This window comes from Eutrigla gurnardus (genome assembly GCF_963514095.1).
Source record: "Eutrigla gurnardus genome assembly, chromosome: 9".
Classification (NCBI taxonomy): domain Eukaryota; kingdom Metazoa; phylum Chordata; class Actinopteri; order Perciformes; family Triglidae; genus Eutrigla; species Eutrigla gurnardus.
This window is the reverse complement of record NC_139923.1, coordinates 18,969,116-18,993,725: the sequence shown is the minus strand read 5'-3', so window position 1 is coordinate 18,993,725 and position 24,610 is coordinate 18,969,116. Positions and strand designations below refer to the sequence as shown.

Sequence of the window (24,610 nt, the reverse complement as noted above, 5' to 3'; positions counted from 1 at the left end):
ACTCAACCAAGTGTCCAGAGTGCTAGGTAGAGAGAGAAGGATTGTCTCTTTCTTTCACCGTAGCTCAACAGCTGCACACATACTTGAAAGCAAACAGGAGATGCTCAATGTACCGAAACACACCCTTATTCAGGATGTCCCCACTCGCTGGAATTCCAGTCACGACATGCTGGAGAGGTACCTGGAGCAGCAAGCAGCAGTGTACTCGGCACTGACAGAAAAAGTCATCAAGAAACACAAAGATATAACCACACCGTCTGACCAGGATGTGAGGATGGCAGAGGAGATAGTTGAGGTCCTTAAACCACTAAAAACCATCACTACACTGATAAGCACTGAAGCCACACCTTCAGCTTCTATGATCCTGCCCCTCAAAACCACAGTGCTGAAGTCTATGGAACCCAGTGAAGAAGACAGTCCAACTGTTAGTCAAGTCAAGGCTGCCATCAGAGACAACCTTGAGGACGGATACTCTGATTGTGAAGACTTCCTCCACAAATGCACAGCCCTTGACCCCAGGTTCAAGGCCCTACCTCATGTGGATGATGCCTGTCGTGACAGAATCTATAACAGCCTCATCACAGAGATTGCGTCAATGGAAGAAAAGGTATTATAATAATAATAAATCTTTTTTAATTTGAAACAAAGAAACTGGTGTTAATAGTACTCATTAAATATTCATACATTTTTTGTCATTTTATTTTGCAGAGTGAGGAGGCCACAGGGACATCAGCAGCCAGTTCATCCTCAGGAGCAGGGGCACCTGAATCATCTCCACCTGTCAAGAAGTCTGCAATGGCTGAACTGTTCGGTACACTCTTCAAGACTCAGGTGGGAGACAAGCCTACTTTGCAGCTGGTGAAAGAAGAGGTTACCTCATACAAGGCAGTCAACTGCATTCCACTGGATTCTGACCCACTTCTGTGGTGGAAGACCAATGAGCCCATCTTTCCTCTTACTGCTAAGTTAGCCAGACACTACCTCGCCATACCTGCTACCTCCGTGCCCAGTGAGAGGGTATTTTCCACAGCTGGAGACATTGTAACTGCAAGCAGGTCTGCTCTTTCTGCAGACAATGTGGATAAGCTGATTTTTCTGGCAAAAAACATGAAGATTGAGTGAAAGTCATCAGGGCTAAAGATTGGGGGGGAAGTAAAAGTTAATCTGAGCAACTGTTTAGTGTTGCAACTGTTCAATTTTGCACTCAGGAAAGATTTGTTTTTAAAGAAACAGTCTGAGCCTTATTTATGTTATTTAATCTGAGCTGTTATTTTTATTTATTTTTATTTTTTAAATGTATATTTTAAATACTTGTATTTATATTTTTGAGCAGCATTCTAGCTCCAGTGCATGTTCCTACTGTTAAAAGCACAAAAGTAATAAAAAACTAGCACATTTATATTTTGCATTTTGTTTTCTTACTGTACCGAAAATGAACCGAACCGTGACCTCAAAACCGAGGTACGTACCGAACCGAGATTTTTGTGTACCGTTACACCCCTAATAAATACAGACACAAAAAATGAATATAGTGTAGGCTGTCCTATAACTAGCCGGACACAGTACATAGTATATTATAAAAAATGCAAGTTGTTCGTGTACAGGTATATATAATTATACTTTAGTGCACGTGTGCAGACACGAACTCCATCAAAAGTCTCTACAGTCTCTTGTTAATTTTAAGTCCAAAGATTAACCTTCTAGTCAAGTGATCAAGTGATTAATCACCACCAAAAAAAGTGACTTTAACTTCACCTGCAGTTCTGATGATATAACTCAAGCCTAGAGTATATTGTTTCATTTCATCTGCACACTGATAATGGTCGAATATAAGAATTAGCTGTTTTTATAACGTGTTAAAGTGCTTCTTTTCTGTAATAGCGCCTTTTTCTTTAGTTATCAGTCTGCAATAGTGAAACTTCACAAAAACCTTCATATTTTGGCTCAGATAACACTGTGAAAAAGGCTACAATTTAAACAAGGTCACAAAGGCTTGTGCCCTTGTTTAACAGAGGTATAGGCTACAAACACAGACGGCATCATGATCCAGTACCATGCTCGAAATGCCCTAGCCCTGGTACCCAGCTAGGGCGAGGTTATACAGAGCCTCAGATCTCATAGGGCTAGAGTGCTGGCTCAACGTCACTCACAGTAATGTAAACTGACACATTGGTGAGGGTGGTGACAGGGCAAGGTTATGTGTCACTGTTTGCTCATGGCCTACATGAAGACCACAACTGCCAGAGCTCTGTCTCATGTGAGTGTTCACCCTTAAGGTTTGGGATACAAATTAATATACCCCACTACAGTGGCACAGCACCCATCAGCATATAGCTTTAAAAGCAGCAATGCTGCCTTAAATACACCATCACTGACACGCCATTATGGTGTGTAGAGATGCTTGCTTGTTTAGCTAGCATGTTTTCTCTCAATTGCTGTCCTCACGAAAGCAGAGCTGTTATTTTGTTCTTATTTTCAATTATGTAATGAATATTATGACTAACAGTCTAAATTATTCTTTCCTATCTACAATGGAGAATAGGGCTGCAACGAACAACTATTTTAATAATCAATGAAATTATTTGGAGGCAGGCTGGGACAGACAGTAGCTCTGTCCCAGGACCGTAAGTTCGATCCCGAGATCCGGGAGGTGTCACTGTTTTCAGAGGGGAGGCCCACATTGATAGAGTTTGGGAACCCATGGTCTATAAAACATCAGAAAATATTGAAAAATTTCCATTGAAAAGTTACCAGATCCCAAAGGTAACTTCTTTAAATTGCTTTTGTCCTACCAAGAATACATCCATTGGTCTCATCTAGTGCTGTGCGATATGGACAAAATTTTATATCCCGATATAGCTAATTTTATATCCCGACAACGATATATATCCCGATATAGTATTTTTTCTTAGAATTATATATATATATATATATATATATATATATATATATATATATATATAAATCAATCACATCTCAGCACTACTACGACCAGTGGCGTAAACAGGTGACGTTTGCGGGTGACGTAAAAATGCTACCACAACGCAGTAGCGTTACATTCGCCTTCAGAACTTGATTTGAACTCAAAATTTGGATATCCAACGGTCATTCCGACATTGAGTTGTGCTTTACACGGCGTATTAAATCACAACCGTAGTGTACGTTAACGACGCCCAATTTCCACTGCATGCGTCTCCGCTGCGGTGCGTCTCCGATCCGGCTTCGGTCCGCCGTCCGCCAATCCCCACAGGATGCGTTTGAGTCCGCCACCGCACAGTCCATCGTTCGCGATAAATACGTAATCGCGCGCTGCATTTAAAGATATGTGTAAACACAGCAACCAAGCGATACAAAGGTCAGTGTTCCCAAGGAAGGAGTACAAGACTTTTTTTGACGTAGTCAAGTGGTTTTATTAACACAAGTGTTTTATTTTGAAAAGTTTTATTGTTGAGTATGTACCGAACTTCCTGTTTCGCTATATTTGCCCTGTGCTGAATTGCTGCGCCGTGGTCCGGCATCCGCCAGAAATAGAAGTCCGTATTTGTTGCGGAGAGCTGCGGACTGCCGGAGCTGAGACGCAGCGGACACGCAGCGCAGCGGACCTGGTGGGGATTGACCCATAGAATAAAGTGAAACATATCTGCTCCGCTGGCGTGGCGGAGACGCATGCAGTGGAAATGCGTGTAGCAACAGTGCTAAACAAGTAGCCTACACTGTAGCGGCAAAAAAAAGAACTTATTTCCTTCCTTCCTTTATTTTTCCTATTTTTCTGTGGCCGCTACTAAAAAAGGACAAAGTGCTTGACGCGCAGGAGCGCACGCAAAAACAAAAGGTCAGGAGAGTGAGTAGCGTATAGAAGTTGACTGTTTTATTATAAACAAAAAAGTAATTAATTATGAATCAACAATGTATCAACAATGCTGCGCCTGGCTGCGGTCAATGACAGTTTTGCCAATGATTGTGCCATCCCCCAGCCCATTTGAAACCTCGGTAGGTCCTGCCCTCACCACCTGAGGAGGGAGGAGCTCACACAAAAAATCCAGGTTAATGAACAAACACAAAATCAAACAAAAAATTTAAATAAATTGAGGAAACTTAAATGCGGCTCCTACATACACGTTAAAATTACGATATAAACGACAGAGGGTTATATCCTACGGTAGACATTTTTATATCGTACTACGATATATATCGTAATATCGCACAGCTCTAGTCTCATCCAACCAGGAGCTGGTGTCTAACCTCCACACTGCCATTGAAGACAATCAGGGCCTCCGAGCTGAGTTAACTCAGCTCAAAGAAGAGCTCCAGAAGAAGACCCTGGACCAGGAGAAGGAAGTCCTTGAAGAACCAGGAGTCACCAGCAGACAAAGCAGACAACGAGGTCGAGAGAGACAAGCTCCTCAGCAAGTTTTAAAAAAAAGAAGAAAAAAAATCGCATTTAGTTGCTATTGTGTTGGTTTACGTGTTTTTGTTTATGGTTGCCATGGTTACGGTTGCCATGGTAATGGTTTCTATGGTAACGGTTGGCATGGTTATGGTTGCTATGGTAACGGTTTCTATGGTAACTTTTTTTTTTTTTTTTCTTCTTTTTTTTATATATATGGCAGCTGTCGCGTTTGGCTTTGAAACCAGTTCCATCTTTTTAAAACTCCAAATCTCAACTAGCGTGTTTGCTACTAGCGGGGCTCTGATGCTACACGCTACACCAAGGGTCCGTCGCCCCACACAGAGACTGTGCGCTGACAGGTAACTGACACACGTGACAAGGGCTAGACGGTGATGCACCAGAGTGAATACTCTCTGGTGGAGAGATGCAAGGAAAAATGTAAATTATTGCGGCTGGCAAAGTTACCGAGCTCATTAAAAGTTATCATGCGATTAATTGATTTATTGCTTATTGCGACAGTCCTACTGGTGACGTCACTGTACAAAATGATGGAGCATGTTAACAAGCTCATGCAAAATATGAAGCTAGCATCCTTCACTGCTCATGTTATCTATCATAAAACAGTGGTCAGTGGTGAAATATTGTCAAGATATCATTATTATCACCACATTTTTAAAAAAGCCCCCAGCACCCTGCTTTTCTGCCCGTTAACTTAGGCTTAATCGCTTATCAACTTAATATAGATTCATTTTTTAAATTATAACTGATGAAATGACTAATCATGGCAACTGTTATTATTAATCATTGAGCTTATGAAGAGTACTAAAAACCAAACAGAGTAAGTGAAAACACACATTGGTCAATTTTAAATCTACTGTTTCTCTTAGTTCCAAAATAATGTGGCATTAACCACATGAAACATACAACAAGCACATCTGTCATAATATTTACGGCTATAACTTATCCAGCATAAGTGCTAACCAAGCTATTCCAGCCCCAAACCCGTCACCACTTTTACAATGTTGTAGAGTTGTATTAGAGTTAAATCTAAACATGCAGTGATGATGTGTTGGTTTGAATGTTCCTCCGCTGGTGATGGATTGTTGAATTGGGCCCCTCTGAGTTGTGAATCACATTCACCTGGGCAGCTGACGTTTAATCAATAAACACCTGAACTGTTGCCATGACCCTGAGCCATAAGGATTTAATTTGGTTTTCGCTACGCCGACTGCTGGGGGACCCCCACGGATTTCTGAGACAAACCTTCACTCATCTGTGGCTTATTTGAACATCCACCCAGCAGATGAAATCAAAAGTCTTATGCTCCATTTTCTGCAAGATAAATAATAAAATGTGTATGGCAATAGTGTGCAATCAGGCCTGTGTCAACACTTCAATAACAATATATATGCTATGTTATCTGATGACATGAAAGATTTGCCCTTGTTGTGCATGTCATTTCTTTCATTCATTTTTCTTCAATACCATCCTAGTTCCTGTAAAAAGTCTTACTATCAATTAAACCGTTAGTTCCCCAAACTGCCTTGAAGCTGAAGTTTGGGGAGAAATTATTATATAATATAGAAATTGAAATATTTCCCCACATGAATCATATTATTTCCATTTGTATTTGCACTGTAACCACTAATTCATCCAAACTGCAGTTATAGCATGAAAATGTTGCATTTAATAATGAGGCCAGTTTTATAATGTAATGCTTTTTTTTTTTTGGAAGGGTGAGTAATTTTGCCTTGGAGAAATCTCTCACACGTTTGTATTTAACACAAGACACTGAAACATGATATAATGTGGCCATACAGCAATGAGTTCATAAATGTGGCATACATGAATCTTTCACCTCAATAAATATTTAATCTTTGCTCTGAATCATTTACAGCAAAGCCCTTACTGTTGTTCTTCGGGCAACATGTGCATGCAGTGTACACGGTTTTATCCCCAGCTTTCAGTCCCTGCCTCCCTCCCTGTTCTCTCTCACCAGTCTCTTCCTATCTCTCTCTCTCTCTCTTTCCCTCTCTCTCTCTCTCTCTCTCTCTCTGTCAGTTGGACAAGCTGCTCAGTGGCCCAGAAATATGGGACATTATGCCGCTCTATTGATCGTCATTCAGAGTTACACCCTGAATCTGAATGCAATGTAAATGATATGATGATTCCCTCTAAGGCAACATTAACTTTACTATCATTCAGCGTTTTCAAGTGCAAAGGTTGACGTCATGAGACAATGAACTAAACAGCAAGGTTCACGTGACTGTGCTGGCAGATGGACATAAAATAATGAAAACAATTTCAGAGCAGACATGGTTAAAAAGGGGCAACAGCATACACATATGAGATCAATGAATACTGTGATTATTTTGAATAAAGAATCGAAATTAAGGTTTACATCCTATCCAACACAAAATCAGATCAGTTTTGAGTCAACTGTGCCATCTAGTTAAAGGAGTCAACTTGAGGTCATTTGAGGTTTCTGGCTGAGTGAGTATGCATATGTGGAAAGAAACACTAGAATATGCATGACTGCAATCAACTCAGTGTTAAACCACTCTTGCTTGTAGCTTAGCCCTGTACATAATGTAACTAGAAATAATATAATATACATGGTGCATTGCATAAAAAAAACACTATTGCCACTGAGTATAAGAAATATTCTGTTTCCTTGACAAATCAATTGTTCAAGCCACATCCCAACTGAATGCTTATTTACACACATCATCATCAATCAGTCCACTGCAGGGGAAAATATTGTATATCAATTGACAGGTCAGCTAAAAATGTATCTAATGCATGAACACGCTCAGTTCTACACATTGATACCATTTTTTTTTTAATCTTTTGTTTTCACAGAAATTAGCACTTCCATCTTCCAATTTCAGCTCACGGAACAGAAAATAGTGTTATTTATTAAGTCTCTTTAGACTTTTATCTACTTTGTTTGTAAAACATTTGTTCCTGTGTGGAGAAATGCTCCAATCCCGCTATACAATTCAGCTAGCAGCTAGTGAGTAAATAACTGAGATGACAATCTTGTTGATGGCTCCTTTATGTATTTGGGCCGTTCTCCTGCTTGCCAACGCATGAAAAGACTGAAAATCAGGCTTACTTCGACTTCATTCATTCTGTCTTTAGAGGTGGTTCCTAGGAGCAGTCATGTTGACATTCTTCATGGCAATCGATAAAATATGGATATTTAAAAGTTGTTATGTCTGCAAGTTGACTTAAAATAACTTGTACAGCTGCTTCAATCTCATTCTTGTCACCCCAATCTCCCAATTCTAAGATGCATTACAATGCGGACGTGAAAAAATGTGAGTCGATGCAGGTGAGACAATGAAAATCACAATGTTACTTAAAAGCAGAACTCAGCTAGATCTTGCTTCATGTCAACTTTACTATAAACAATCTGTACCAGCAGAAACGTATAGGAGAAAACACAAGATCCCCCCCCCCCGACCAATCACATTCCTGCAATCTCCACGTGGAATCAACAGACCGCAACAACGAGAGTGCAACACAACATAATATATTCCATTCAGACCAGCGTCCTCAACAGTGTATCTTGTCCATGATATTCTGAAATTAACTTTGCCTTTGTGATACATTTCACCAAGAGTTCCTGCTTATCATATCAAAAAACATCCTTGACAAGAGAAAAGGGCTCGACTGTATTGACAATTACAATTTCAACAGAACATGTGGTCACTCTCAAGTATCGTGTAGTATAAGGGCCCAGCCTCTCACACCACCAACAACAACAAGCACTTGAAAAGAACTGCCACTTACCGCGTCTTCTGTCTTTGTGGTTTACGGTGTATGTTGATTTCCTCCGCCTGAAACTCTGAGGCCTGTTTTGACAACAAGTACATCTGTGTCATACTTGATATCCGTTTTCTGACAACTTTTTAAATTTCATTCTGTCACTTCATATGAATTACACAAAATACATACAGTGGGGTGACTAATTAAATCACAGGTATTGCAAAATGGTAAAATTACAGTTCAGTCTTGATTCTTACCTGTATCGCCTGATCTCCCTGTTGGGTTGGGTTGTCTCTGCATCTCCTTCCTTTTGATGCAGCACCTATTTGACCCAACAAAACAAATAAATTAAATCACAATTATTTGACGCTACGGCTGGACTAGTTAGAAACCAATAAACTACATGATGTATATGTGTACCGTAGATGCTTTGGATCAGCTACACCAGATTGGGATGAAGGCATATTTTGATGGATCAGTATTAGCCTCATCAGCCCTAATCTATGTCCAATCCACTGTCAATATGACCCAATGTGCTCTACTGAGACACAATAAACACACATCATATCCTTCAAATCCTGTAAAAACTACCCAGTTGAAAATACCATACTATACTATAACATACTGCAGGACGCTATACAAAATGTCAGGAAACTATACACTGTACATAACGCAGCGTATCAAAAAACGAAATGTCATCAGTAAATCCTAACCCACCATATCAAAAAAGCTGACAGGCCATGTCCTTCGTGAGCATTTTTGATGGGTCATCTAAAAAAGTCAACTCGTTCATACTAATGCCAGCAGTGTGAAAGAGTTTGTATATTTTCTGAGGACACGAACCATCAATTTAAAAACGAAGCAACAGCTTTGTAATTCTATTAATAATGTCTGTGTGCCCTCAGTCAGGTTAACAACAAAATAATAACATTCACACAAATTCAGATACCCCCATAATGACACAGGACCTGTAACATTACATAGCTAACAGTACTAGCAACTAAGTATTGTGTTGGCTAAAGTGAAGCTAACGTTTTTAAGCTAATGGGCTAACGTGCATGTTTGGTTTTAGATAGCTAGCAAGTCTCGTATTCATTACATTTTCAGCTACCTGAATAACGTGAACAGTTTTGACATAACTGAATGACGCTTTTAGCGACTATGGGTGATATGTAGTTTTATTAACAATGTTCCGTTTGCTGATACTAACTAACTATCATAAAACTTGCTTACCAAAACCGTCCTTCGCGCGCTGCAGTGACCGCTGTTGAGGTGCTTTGAACGGACTTGCTGAGACGTATAAGAGGACCGTGAGCGGCCTCTGGAGTTGGGCCTTACGTCAAACACTTTTTAGACAAACATTTCAACGTGCTAGAAAATGTCATGCCGGTTTCATGTTCATAATCCCAGAGTTGCTTTTTTTAGTTAGCTAAAACTGTACATTGTATGGTAGCTAGCTAAGCCATGGAAGTGCCGATTCAAAACTCTGCCGTTAGAGGAGGCGGAGATTCAAACGAAATGCGCGCCGTTACTTTTGACCAATCAGGTTCCTTGATGACGCATGACGCCTGTCACGCGCCAAACCGTCCATTTTGGATCGTGTGCGCACAAGGCAGCAATGGGAACCTGGGAATTTGATTGATATGATTTATATTAAAAGCAATAATTCTGAAGAATACGGGAGGCAGTTAAAATAGTTCATTAATGTTACACAAATTTATGAATCCTCCCAAATGTATACATCCACATCGTACAGTGCCATGCAAATTGTGTGTTTTTAAATCTTTTTATTATTTTTATACATTTTATTTCCAGTAATATTTACTTTGCTTGCTCATTTAACTGTTTGGGACTTATTTTTAAAAATTGTATCACTTAAAGCATTTTAGGATTTTTTCTGTAAAAGGTGCTATATCAAATAATAATAATAATTTTTATTATTATTATTATGTGTTCTCTATATAAATTATGTATGTTAAATATGGCTTGACATGACAAATTTAAGTGATTTGTGAATTCAGTATATCAGGTCAGTATATTCATTTAGTGGTGATGGGCTTAATATGTGTAACTTTTTTTCTGGATGTATTTATTATAATCCCTCAATGCTGTGTAAAAATGCACATTTTCCATGAGCATTGGAGCGTTGGACCTTTTCTCCTGTAGAAAAATATTGGCTTTCACTTAAGATAGATGAGGCTATTGTGGGGGAAATTGTATTGGTCAAAGTTCTTCATGGGGTAAAAGCTGTTGTTAGGCCAGTACAACATGTCCTCGTGTTTAGCACTGTAATTGAGCTGAATAGGCGTTATGCTGTGGGGGCTCACACCTTTGTTCTTGATAGAACTTGTCATATAGGATATGGAACAAATTTGTTTATTTTATTTGTTTATTTAAAGGATCCCCATTAGCTGATGACATGGCAATTAGCTAAACTTACTGGGATTCACGGCCAATACACAATACATAATGCTTTACATGATACCAATGACACACCCAACAATATCCAACAAACATAACACATGACATGATTAACATTCACTGCATTCATATGCATATAATTACACTCATACACAATTCAAAGCCAACCAACACTGTTCATACAGGTAACAATTAGCAATCTAATACTATACAATATTCAAAATCAATATATATGATGTTTAAAAAGAATGAGAACTATACATATGATATGATCGAGAATTATACAACTCATACGAAGTAAAACATGAACATTAAAAAAGATATGGCTGTAATGTTTTCAGAAAAACTACCAAACTGAATATTCCATACTAACTAACAATAGCAATCAATAACGGAATGTAATGGAAATAGTGCTTTGCCACATGCCAAAAACCCTTCTTCATTAGTTTTATCTGATAAGCAGATGAGCAGTTTTGAACAAAGGTTAAGAGATATGGAAGATCAATAGCCCCATCTAGTGGTCAAAGAAGGCCCCATCACACCCCTGGCCTTTCTAAAACCTCTGGGGTTGTTTCCCTGAGGGCCCAGGAACCAATACTCACTTGACTCACTCACTCACTTGTGCTGTTGCTGTCCTCACTACCACTCGTCTTGAATTGGAAGATAGTGGAGAGGAGGAAAATGGTGGTGGAACGAACTCCCGACCAATGTCAGGACAGCAGAGTCACTTGTCATCTTCCACAAAAGATCCAAGACTCACTTCCACAAAAGGAAAATGTTCTTACCTGTAGCTCTTTGATCATAGCACTGTTGTACTTAAGGGTATCATTGCTGAACAGCTACTACTTTACTCAAATGAGGACCTAACTCTTGTTTCTACTTTTTCACTCTTTATCAGCAATGATATGTTGTGGTTTCTTTCTTTCGACAAAAGCGTCTGCTAAATGCCCTAAATGTAAATGTAAAATGAACAGCACCTGTGCTTCAATGGCTGAGATGAGATGTAATGATGACTTTCTACCAACAGATGTCACACTAAGAGGAGGTTTTTGCTATTCATTTGCATACACATTTAAAAGAGAAAACACACTAAAAAGGAATTACTTTATTCCACTTTTTTTCAGTTTTAAGTTGTGAGTTTTAATAAGCCATAGTGAACTACAAGAATAAACTGTATGATGTTGTTCAGTATATTCTTTTGAGATCTGGTGGTCTCAATGTTGTGTGCTGAAATATATTTTTGGCTTTGTTTGTTTTTAAGTTGTTCATGTCCAGTCCAAATTACCCTTCCACCACACTGTCACATGTTCCAAGATTGTGAAATTGACATGTTACTCAGACCGTGGCCTCCTTAGCTTAAGTTAGTTTTGATAAACATACATCAGATATGTATCAGATTCAGGGACACAAACACTAAGGCTGTGACGGAATTAGAATTGAACATGTCACTTGCAGTGGTTCAGTGTGTGAATGTGAACAGGTATTGGTGACAAAAATGGCAGTTATGCAGCAGTGTCACTGCAGATGAAAACAAAATGATGCCAATCAAAAATAATTAAATATGTTTTATTATTATTAACAATGACAATCATAAATATAATCATAATAAGTATAAAAGTGGCGGTAGTGCATTTATTGTGGCAGCTTCCTTTAAATAAGATACAAAGAAGCATAACGCTAATCAAATGTCTTCAGAATAACAGGAATCATAGGGAGAATATCATCTTTTTTTATTCCTTCCAGCCTACTGACCCACAGTCCAATCCAGTAGGTGGCGGTAATGTGCCGCTAAACTGGTATGCCAACCGCCATTACACCCCACAGAAGAAGAAGTATGCTAACCAGCAGCCAGCTGGAGCCACCAGTTGCCGTTGTAACGGTAGCAGGTCAAGCTGGGGAGGACTGCTTCTGGGAGGCGGCCGTCCTGTAAATACTGTCTGTTGCCAAAGCATTTGAATCAGGTAACGGGGATGGGGACAGCGCAACCTGAGTATACACGTCTGTACACGTATATTTACTGTAAGTAGAAGTTATCCATGTGGTGTAAGAGAGACGAGCTAGTGAGCTAACTGTAACTGGAGCTGAAGTAAAGCAGTTCGCTGACTTGCTTTCTGCCGTGGTGCCGATATTTGGGTGAACACATGCTGAACGTCAAAAAAGCTAATCTGCTAGCATTAGCTGCATGATATTGAATTTCACGCTGCCTTCAAGGGCTCCCTGTGAGCGTCATCTACCGACGACGTGATTTGTTATTACGACTTGCTGAACTGTAAAAATTATGACGTCAAAATTATTCATAGGAAATTTTTCATGTTGGAATTGAAGTCGAGTTAATGAACTATAAACAGGAGTGCTCACCTGACATTTGTATATTGAATCAATATCGGAAAGAGACATACAAGTAAATATCTAGCTATCTAAAAATACATTAAAATAACGATTTTTAGATAGCTAGATCTTTATTGTCATTGCAGGTTATACAACAAAACTTCGTAAGGAGCATCTCTAGTTTGCAGCTAGAAAACAATAAAGAATAAATAGAAAATATAAATATAAAAACATAAGAAAAATTAAAACGATACAATTATGTAATTGCACATTTGTCCGTATTGCAGTCCGTTGTTTAGTTGCTGGACTCTAAACTAGCTAGACAAACTCTAGACAACGAGACCCATGAGGCGATGATAGCGTGCCAAATGGCTTAGAATCCTGGAACTATTTCATAACCATTTTATCTTGATTGATGAGTTAGTCAAAGTTCAAAGAAGACACATGAAAAAAACCTTGTCCAGTGGAGCAGAGGCTAGCTGTAAGAAAGCAAGAGTATGTCTTACTGTCATGTCTACATAGCAGAATTGGGAGATACAGTTATTGCACGTTTTTTAAATTGTATCCTTACTTTAAAGTTGCACTTGGGACATTCCTTTTCCTTACAGGCTAGTTCTTCATTATGCGGCGAGGGGGGCACGTTTCGCAGGCTTTCCAGGCCCCGGTGGACGTCCATGCCAGTGCAGATGGCCATGTTTACATGTTTAATAGGAGGCCCAATGAGTCTACTGCATCCTCAGATGATGAGGAGCTCAATGTCATGGAGATGAGGCCTTGGAGTTTCCAAGAGCAGGAGCAACACAGTCTGAGGAACATCCAGCTGCTGGAGCGGGAGGTGTTTGACGGCGACAACCTCAACAAGCTTGCACTGCAATATGGCTGCAAGGTAAAGATTTTGGATGGTTGCTGAATTGTTTTTATTCATTATTCCTGATGTTGAAGTGTTGACATTCCTGTTTCTGTCAACAGGTGGCAGATATAAAGCGGGTGAACAACCTTATGCAGGAACAAGATTTATTTGCGCTGAAAACTATCAAAATCCCTGTTCAGAAACACAGCTTTTTAACTGAGATGTGCACAGACCTAAGTGATCCTCAAGGAGAAATTCTACGTTCATCCACTGTACCGGTGCAGCCTCAGGACCGAGCCAGAGCCCAGCCACATCTGCACGAGGTCACACACTTTCTAATGGAGGTGGACCACGATATTGAGAAACTGATTCAGACCACCAACGATCAAGACGAGGATCTCCTGGATAACTCGGCGAAACGGCAAGGGTTTGGTTCCCGAGGGAAGCGCCTGGCCGGTCACGGTGCAGACTGGGGCATCCAGTGGTGGAACGCGGTCGTTGCCATGCTCCTGATAGGCATCGTCCTGCCATTATTCTACGTAATTTATTTCAAAACAAAAGATAATGGGGTAGTTACTGGTAGTGGTGTTTTGTCATCCAACAGCTCTTCAAACACTTCGGGGACAGGACACGGCACAAGAGGACCCGAGCATTTGCAAGAACCAGGATAATGCAGATTCAGAAAACCAGAATCATTTTTAAGACCGTCGGGTTTGATGCTCTCAGAAGTAGGTGACAATCAAGATGAAGCCAAATCTCTTCGACATTTTAACATTGCAATATCACCATGTGTCAATAAATTTTGCCTTTATTTTATACTGTAGTAAATGTGATTTAAGACGCAAACAAATCTTGAACCTCCTCACATGACACATGAAGCTGAATAGTAATTGAAATGGAAAATGTATTTGTGTGTGTGTGTGTTGGGGAATGCCTACAAATCTGCAGGCATTTCTCTGCCTTTCTGCCAGTGCCTGTGGCCAGTATCAACACATAGTGTCACATGACGGTATTCTTGACATCTGTCCCAATACAGTAATATATTTTTTAACTTTTGCCTGAAAATGATTCAAGTGGGAGACAAGTGTGTGAGGTTTAACTGTATTTGACGTGTTTAAGTTGTGTGGCTTGTTCGATTTAACTTATTTGTGACTGTGTTCGTTGTTTAGCTGTTGCTGTGCACCTCATGCCTTCGTTTTGGGTCCGAGTACAGTGCCAAAAGTGTAAATTATGTTTACGGCAAGAAGTCAGTGCAATACTTTATAATGTATGAGCTCTTTTGACCATGATGATCTTTAAAATAAGGTGTTGCAATCTGTGTATGACATTTAGTCCCAGAAGTAAGTGTGAAATATGTATAAAAAGTGCCTTAAACCTTCATTGTGGTTATGGTATTGAACATTCTTACATTGTTTGATGGGTAATTGAGGCCATCATGAGCAGGTGGGGAATTTGCGTGGCTTGTAGTGCACTTTTTAAAGTCTGAAGTATTTGAATGAACCTGGATTTTGTTAACATATTTTTCAAACCTTTCCAAGCCACTTTGTAAATAGACAAATTGACACACGGTGGTCTGAAGTATCCCCTTATATGTTGATGTGTCTTTGCATCTTATGTTTTTCTCACAAATCTTATCACACTTTTGCATTGAGATTATATGCAGACCCACAATGTACTGGGATAAGACTACCCGCTACTGACAAAAACATATACAACTAAATATACGCTGCTACCACAAAAACTTGATTCATTACTGCCAGGTTGCTGAGAGAATACTCAATATTTTGACTAGTCTTTCATGCTTACACGTAGAAAGTAAATATGTAATTTTGTATGAAGGGTTTGCAAAAAAAAAGTAATGTTGTGTACCTGGAGAACAAAAGGCTTTGCAATGGTTTAACCAGACTGACAGTTGAAAGGGCAGAAAGAGACAAAGATCCCTGAGCAACAGTTGAATAAGATGAGAAGAAATCACACATCATTGGAAACAGGAAGCTTAGCATCAAAGTGTGCAAACTGGAATAGTAGCAGGCTCCATAATAATGCCTATAATCAGTTGGAATATTAACACGTGTTTCTTTGCAAAGCTAAATTCTTAAACCGTCTTCAATCTACATGCTATGAAAAAGAAATGCAAAGAATAAGACTTCCTTAAACATTTAAAGCCCGGATGCAATCACCACAGGGGTTCAATAATAATTTAGGGCCACTTATGATTTTCTAAACAGGAAAGGAAATTCAAAATCAAATGGTATTTGGAGAAAAGGTTTTACAACAATATTCTTTCCCTGGCACACGTTAGGGACATTTACTTCATCATTTAAGTCTAATTTTGGTGCCAAAAGCATTTAAGATGTAAATAATACATTTGGTGTGAGTTATAGTCGTTGTCTCTGTTAAAATATTAATTATTGAAGGGAAGAAGAAAAACATAAATATAACACATTTTCCGAGTTTAGATTATAGGTGCAGTACTCACACTTACCAAAAGATGGCAGCATGCACAAATTTGCAGCGGTGTCTATTTGAAAGGATGGCGTGAATAATCTCACTACTGGACAGCTTCTTTAGGATCTATACAGCTACAGTAAGAGAGGAACGACTGCCACGCCGCAAAGCCTGCCAGCCATATTATTTCAAGTTAAAGAGTGAATTTAAGTTTAGTAACATTTCCACACCCTTGGACACCACAGTCAATATAATAAGAACAGATGTATTTAAAATACAACATTGAATAGACAAAGAAAACAACACAATGTAGAAATAAAATTCACTCAGTAACACAACCAGCAGGATTTTAAAGGCCTAAAGGCAAAATGTATTGTTTTGCTTCCCTTCTCTGTGCAACAGTCAAAGTACGAGGTCAGCACCAGAGCAACACTGCTAAAACTAATAGGAAATTCAGTGCCTGGCCCATGGATGCTCGTTGTAATGGGGTCTGAACATGGATATTTGTGGTTGAAAGATAGTATAGTATACACCAACAGTGTGTTCCCTGCATTAAGCAAAAAAACAAACAAACAAAAAAACACTTTAAAGAGACTTCTTTAAGTGCTGCATATATAAATCCTTCAACAGTAGCCATATCATCTACAAGGGAGGGGGGAAATTATCGTTTTTCATTGAATTTCTGTTCATTATCAATGTTTTCTGAACTTTCAAAAACTACAAAAATATACGACAGACATATGAAGTATTATGGAAAGTGGATTCAGTGCACATATGTATTCCCTTTGCATTGGGTTTTTGACCCAGGTACAGTGAGTCCATCCCAAACTTTAATTAAGTAGTTTAACAGACTGAGGAAGAAAACATTGTTCATGTTCAATTAAGCTTATGGGACTCTAAATCGTCCGTGTGATGGCAAAAGCTGATATTGTTCAAGTAAAAAGAGAGAGAGGGCTCTGATGTAATTACCAGCCGGAGACATTCTTTTAGTATAGTTTGAAGACTTGACTCAAGTGTTTGAGTTTTTCTGAGACTCGAGAACAAAAGTTTAGTAGTTTGAGACTCTATGCCTTTATTATTCCACGACCTCGGACCCTCATCTCATAACTACAGCTCACGAACGCCGCTCTGATGTAGCTCCAGGCCGCAGAGCTCTGGCGTCCTGCCAGCTCCCAGGCTGAGTCTTATCCTACTGTTGATACATGGGCCCCTTCCCTTTTTCTTCTACCTCCAACCTGTACACGTCTACCCTGCCTTTCTTTATTTGATGAAATCCATATCAAGTCTGCTCCTGTAGATGACTGATTTACGAAATGTAATCATAACCTTACCTTTAACAATCCTAATGCAGCGTGTCTGAGTAGTATTAACAGTCAATGCCAATGAGCGGGAGGGATTCACCGACATTACTGTAAAAAAAGATGAAAATCTGCCTGTATGTAACTTATATGTGACCAGTTTAAAAAAAAAAAATATGATTGAAATATATTAAGTAGTTATTTGCTTGTTTATTTAGGTTGAAAATGAATGAAAGTATAACTTTGCACAATCTGTGTATGGGTGCGTTTCAGGGTGGCGTCACAGAAAGGCTGGTTGTGAATCCAACACATTTTTAGGGCTAGAGTGTGCTTTTATGGAGATGGGGGCTTAAGGGGAGGGTCCCCCCCACCTCCACCACCCCCTGAACAAAGCACAACCATCCGCACAGTCTGGGTGGAGGGCAAATACAGTGAAAAGATTCACGAGCAACCCGAAGCTCTGCAGCTTTAAGAAGTTTGCACACTTGAGCAGCTGGCAGCGGGCCACTTGGCCAACATAAACAGCCCTAATCCTTTTTCCAAGGAGCTTTCAACACTCATCTCTCTGGCACATCGGCCACTGACTCACTCTCTCTCTCTGACATTCCTGTCTGTTTGGAGTTCTGCAGAGCCGTCACCAGGAGGCACTGTGGCCCCAACAATGTAAACGCTGTTGGGTTTATGCTGTTGATCATTATTCACTGCTAAGGTATGTGCTTTCCTTTGATTTTCCCCTGAAGCGAAACAGGTCTCAGTTTTCACTCTTTCTTAGTGGGAATGGAGGCTTAGTTTCACGATGTCATGTTGACCTGAAGCCCACAGGAGTATGGGTTGTTCATACAATTGGTGTTGACAAAAAGTAAACTGGGAACTTTTCATATGGTTTCTATTCTCCACCACCACTTTTATTCAGATCAGCCTTTTGGTTCACAGTAGTTTTTTTTTATTATTATTATTTTTTAAGTCTTCACTTTTAATGCCAAATAAAACTCACAGGCATACATAACATTAAACCTTTCAAATTCAGTCCAACTTAAATATCAAAGTGTATCAGATACATTTCTGAAATAAAAATGAGATATTTTTGGAGTTATAAACATAAATACAGTTACATGATTTCTGTGTGACTGAGGCTGAGGTCTGTCTCAATGGGGGCAGGGAGATCCAGGGTTTTGATTTCCTCAGCTCCCGGGGGGATTTGGCAGACACAGGGTAATTTGTAGTGAAATTTCCAGCACAGTTTGTTTTGCAGGTGGCTGAGAACGAAGGCAGGGCGTGGTGGGGAATGAGAGAAGCAATTTGCTGTCTGTGGGCTGTGAATGTGTGTATTGTTGCACAGCAGTAGGTTTAGTGTTGTGCCGGTATGTGCTACGGTCAGGGCTGGACTAATGGAAGGGAGGCAGCAGCAGCAGACGTTCATGGACAGACCGAGGGATTGTTGGGAAGGATTTAAATAAAATACATTTTTCATTTGGTGAATTTGGCAAGGAGGGGTGGGGGGCGGGGGACTATTTCAATCTGTGACGGAGGCACCATGAGTGTGTATTCGAAGGTTCTCGCCAGAAGACGTTTCAGTCTCACATGCTTCGGAGTGGATTCAATTAAAATCTCTTCTCTTTGAATCCTTAGCCAGAATTTCAGTGTGTAAATCCATGCCAGATGTTACGGCACCACTTGAGGAACACACAAGGTGTCAAGGAAAGAGCTCAGGCTTTTTAATTTAGTTTTATCAGCATATATCTTCAGTCTTATGAGAAACATGTTTGTGCTTTGAAAACCGATCCACCGGAGAATACAGAAACTATGCTATCAAGGAATATTTATACCAGAGTGCGATGGGTTCTTTGACTTGAATAGAATGCACTATATATTGTATATGCATGCTGTATGTTATCCCTTAAGTCTGACTGGGTAAATAAGGGATCATCTGGATACACAGCTGGCTGGGGAATGTGATGTTCTGTCACTCATGTTCCTGCAGAGGCGGCTGTTTTTCTTTCGCCCCCGCTGCGGAGGAACCAATTGTGCAGCACCTGTTTTACATTCCAGCCCAAGTCTGAGGGGTCTTCACCCGAAGGACACTTCTAGTCGAACTACACAGATATATATATAATATAGAGTATATGAAGAGAGAACGTAGTCTTTCATAATGGCTGAATTCTTGTGACACCTCTAAGACATCAGTATGTAAGAGCTGTACGGACGGCACAACAAACATCTTCACAGTGTATTTATACACCCATATATGTTATAATAACTCTTGGAAGAGTTAAATTCAACTCTGTTACATTTGGCACATTAGCGTGACAATGTATTCTTCTTATGTCTGTCATACTCACGCTGTACCTCAACGTTGAATATTGATAGAAAGTAACATTAAGTGAGTACGTTTAAATGTTCCAGATCTACATTATTATAGCTCATTTACTGCAGTCAAAGGCACTAAACTGTGTGCTGTAACAATTCAGTGGCAACTAACTCTCAATCGATTTTTGGCAATTAATCGATGAGTTGATTTACTTTATATTATATTTTTGAAAATTGAATCAAATTTAGAAATACAATTAAAAGAAATACCATTAGGCCATTACGCAGTTTAGTAAGACTTAAAATTAAGCAAACGCAATGAATACGAGTCATTGACACGTGCAAATACTTTGCAAGTATTACTGTTGTATTTTTCTCCTGTGCTGTATTACATTTCCTCCTGCAGTAACCATACTGATACTAGGTGTACTCAGAAAATAGGACAATACATAACGTACTCCCCATTTTTTGTTACAACTAAATCTAAGTTGTAAGACATAATAATCAAATCGTGACATAAAAGACAAAATACAGTTTAAATCCTCTCTTAAAGCTGTTTAAAATCAACTGATTTGACTTCTCTTTTGTGGTTAGAGTTTTAAATGAGACAAAATCAGTAAATTACCTTGTATTTTTGCAGAAGTGGATGAAGAATTTGTTTTCAAAAAAGTGTGTCAGCGGTTTCGACGACAGTTTAAACATTCTCAAGTGTATCTCATCTAAAGTGGTGTCACTGAAATCATATACTCTCTCATAGACACTTGCACTCCTTTGTGTCCTTCTGGCTGCAGAGGACAATGTAAAATGTTGGCAGGAAGAGGGAATCCATTGAGACAGGCATGGATGAAGAGAGGATAATGGGTTGGACATGCGTCTCTAAAGCACTGGATGCAACTCAACGGGAACACCTGTTTGGCTCGAAGAAGCCCAACAAGACGTAAGCGGGAGGCTCAATATGGGCTCTCAGAGTAATATATTACACCTGCAGCCCTGATGACATGAATCCCTTATCTGCAACCTCAGAAGCTTCACTCGCAGAAACACTTTCAATAGAGTGAAAAATGGAGACTTTGCCGTTGTCTGGAACCACGCAGCAGAAATGAGTCCACACGTTATAGATAAATAATTATTAACAATGCACTAAGGAATCCATTGTAGACAGTCAAATTAATGATGAAGACAAGAGGTAATCAGGTGTACATCTGTTGAAAAGTTATGAAGGGTGAATAAGGGGAATCATTTTCTTCATAAGGGGAATTCTTTTTTTTTCTCATATCCTTCTCTCCCACTAGCTTCTAGCTGCCAAATTAAACGTTTTAATCGATGTTTTCTTAAATAACTGGCCTAAGAGACCATTTCCCCCTTTCTATTTTCTGCCTTTTGAGACATTTTCAAGGCCTTAGCACAAAATCAGACCTCTGGATCTGAGCTCCAGAATTGTGTGCGAAACAGCTGTGTCAGACCAGGTGCAGTCTGTTCAGTCCTCCAGTCTCAGGCACAATTTATACCATAATTCCTGGCGGATAATTCGTAGCTCCCCACTGCCAGATGAACTCTATTGTGCCTCCTCCAAAAGGACTTTTGGTGTTTTTTGTGAAATAAAAGGGGAGGATAATGCAAGTACATACACTGTAGCAACTGTTAATGAAAAGTAAATACTCCTATGTCACCACCACAAATGTAAACCAAGTGTACATTGTTTTTTTTGTGTTTTTTTGGGACATTTTAATGAGAGAGAGAGTGAGAGTGAAAGGGGGAGAAAGAGATGGCGGTCAGATTCGAATCCCGGGCCGCTGTGTACTCAGTATGTAGAGCACCAACTCCACCACCGCGCTATCCTGGAGCCCCAACCATGTGATGTTGTTAACAGCAACTGGAACAATGTTGTGGACACATATATATATATATATATATATTACAGTAATTATGCCAGGAGACGAGACAAACATCACCCCAGCGAGCCCACTGAGGCAATTTGTTTGGAAGATGACAGCGGTAATGAGAACCACTTGCTTCTGGCCTCCATAAATTCTGTCGAGGGTTTGGACGTTTGCAAGGCTCAATACTCTGCTCATCCCTCTGAAGTACTTGAAAAACATTCAATGCACGTCATGCTGAGAGATGCCGAATTTCCTGCCATTCCCAGATGTTCCCATGCAGATGTTCTCAGAGGACGCTTTCAAAGGAAAGTTATTAGTCTGCGAAAGCTGCGCTCACGTCTGCCGTTGCTCACACGTCCACGGAAAAGTTGACGTTTTCAGATAGATAGATAGATAGATAGATAGATAGATAGATAGATAGATAGATAGATAGATAGATGTTGGCCATTACGTTATCCTTTACTGACTACTGAGTGTCCAGCGAGTCATGGCGAGGTCAAACAAAGGTGATCCAAACATAGGAGAGGACTTAGTCCACAAAGTGAATGGACACAGGGAACAAGCATCTATCTCTCATCACTGGGCCCACAAAGCTGCCATACATGGGGGAGAACATGTCAGCCGATTCCTTTGGCGAGTGGCTCCCGATCCGAGACCAGATAAAGACAGGGCGACAGGCCGGAGACTGCATTGAAACCTTGAAGATTATTTGGCCTTGGGGAGACAGACAAAAACTGGCTGTGGACTGATGTGAGATCTTTCAAAATAAAGGTTATGATGGCAAGCCCCGAATCGCTGTTTTTATTCTGAGATGTCGCATTGGCGCCAGAATACACAGACGTGAGCGCTGTAAACCGACCCGTGTGTTTGTGTGTACACAGTCGGCTTGATTGGGCATTAATTGTGCTTGCAGTTTACGGACGCGAGCAGATCTTTTCAGCAGATTACAACAATCAAAGCCAGTGTATAAACTGGGGGGCAATGGGTTCGGGTTTGTGTGTTGTTCTGCATGTGAAATGGAAAACTGAACATGGAGGACAACAACAGGAATATCAGAGGTCCAGCAAAGGATGTGCAGTCCGGCTGCTGTTCTCTTACTTCAGCTGTACAAATCTTCCTTAGCCTTTGTTGTGGTCAGTGCACACTGTCAGTAGTCAGAACAGAGCATCACTGTCGTATATCTATAAGTCAGGCCACTAGCAAAGCTTACAACACATCACACGGTCAATCAAAAATGTGAAGGCCATAACAACTTGGATAAAGAAATGTGCATGAAGAATCCGAGGGAACCAGCTGACTGAGCTACACAAATATTTTAACTAGGTCACTGATGTGTGCAGCCTGTCAAATATTTTTAGATGGAGTTATTACGGGATTCTAATATCCTTTCCTGTTGTAAACAAGGCACAAGGACACACAATGTACTGACGCACCTTTCCTCCACATTATTAGACTTTTATCAGCTCTGGGTTTCTACAGAAACACTATGCATCAGTCAAGTTAGTTAGGAGCCAAGCTAGAGGCGCACCACTCTAATAGTACCAAGATAGCAATCAAGTTTAGTGGAATATGCCCCTTGAGAAATGTAAGCACACTCTTCTCTCTGCGCCTCGTTGCTCTGTGATAAACATAAAAGCAGCCCTGGACTTGGTGTACAGAGCGAGATCATAGACTGTTGGGTTTTCAGATTTGGGCTGTGGTCTCAATGCTGCAGAAATGCTGCTAAATATGGATATGGACTTGCTGCTAAAGTGGAATCAAGCATGCATAGGCTTCTTTTAGTGCAAATGAAAGATTCAGAAATGTGAAACTATATTTTACAGGAAAGAGAGAGAGAGTGACCCATTTGTTTTTACAGCCTGTGCATGAACAGATGCATGTACACAAGCAAAATGATGTATACAGCTACATACACACACAGTGACCAATGAGGTATTTTATAAAGGGCTGCAGAAGCAGGTGGCAATTATCTGTTATTTATGAGGAAATACATTGAGTGTGATGAAAAATAAAAAAATCTGCCTAAAATGGATCTAAATATTAGCTGGTTTGACTCTGAACGAGATACTACATGCTGGTACTGGAGTCCATTTATAGTTATACTTGTAATGTTAAACTGATGCAGAAGAAACACCTGACTTTCCCAGCTTGTGTTCCAACTTTTTAATTTGATTGTGAGTCGTGAATGCACTGTAAACGCATTCTTCCTCATTTTTTCCTCTCTGGAATTGATATGCTTTTCCCCGTGTTGATATGTTGTTCTGACCTGATTTGGGCTCCCATGGATACAGCTGCAGCGGAGGAAGAGTGGGGGAATGGAAAACATGATTCCTCTCTATGCTTGGAGGTACGGTGTACACAGGCTTTGTGTGCGTGTGTGTGTGTGTGTGTGTCAAAGTGATGACAATGAAGCCTACCAACACACTGTAACCTGATGCAAAAGGTCAGACTTTGCACTACTTGAAAATACAGTAAGCCACTAAAATCAGTAGGTGTGCTTTTAGCCTTTAGCTCCACTGTGCGTAACTACTACCCTGCAGTACTTTCACAGCTGTGCCATTGAGTCTGTCAGTAAGTGAAACTCTGACTGGCAAATAGACATTGAGGGGGTTTGAAGCTGTCCAGGTTGTGCAGCTGGAAAGTAAAAGTCTGAACAGTAAATAAATGGTTAATGGGTTCGGGTAGGTAAGCTGACAGAGAACGGGACAGGATGGCTGTTTACTCTCAATCAGGCATCTCAATGATCACACCAAAGTGTTCCATCTGACATTCTGCATCAATGTGAATTCATTGTTGGGATGAACTCAGCTTAACTTCTTCCTTCTTATAGGTTGGAGTTGACAAGTGCCTAGCAGACGCCCGGGTTCAGACTGGAGACTGAATAGACTGACCTGGGACTGTTCCAGGACTTTGG

General features: G+C 40.1%; 1 protein-coding gene across 1 annotated transcript; it reads left to right on the top strand.

Moving 5' to 3' along the window:
• The first annotated feature begins 12,419 nt into the window (after window positions 1–12,419).
• lysmd4 (LysM, putative peptidoglycan-binding, domain containing 4) lies at window positions 12,420–15,141 on the top strand. The gene is made up of 3 exons (XM_084017306.1): window positions 12,420–12,546; window positions 13,522–13,799; window positions 13,883–15,141. The coding sequence occupies exons 2-3, from the start codon at window positions 13,536–13,538 to the stop codon at window positions 14,432–14,434; spliced, it is 816 nt and encodes a 271-aa protein (XP_083873432.1). The 5' UTR covers window positions 12,420–12,546; window positions 13,522–13,535; the 3' UTR covers window positions 14,435–15,141.
• Window positions 15,142–24,610: the final 9,469 nt, after the last annotated feature.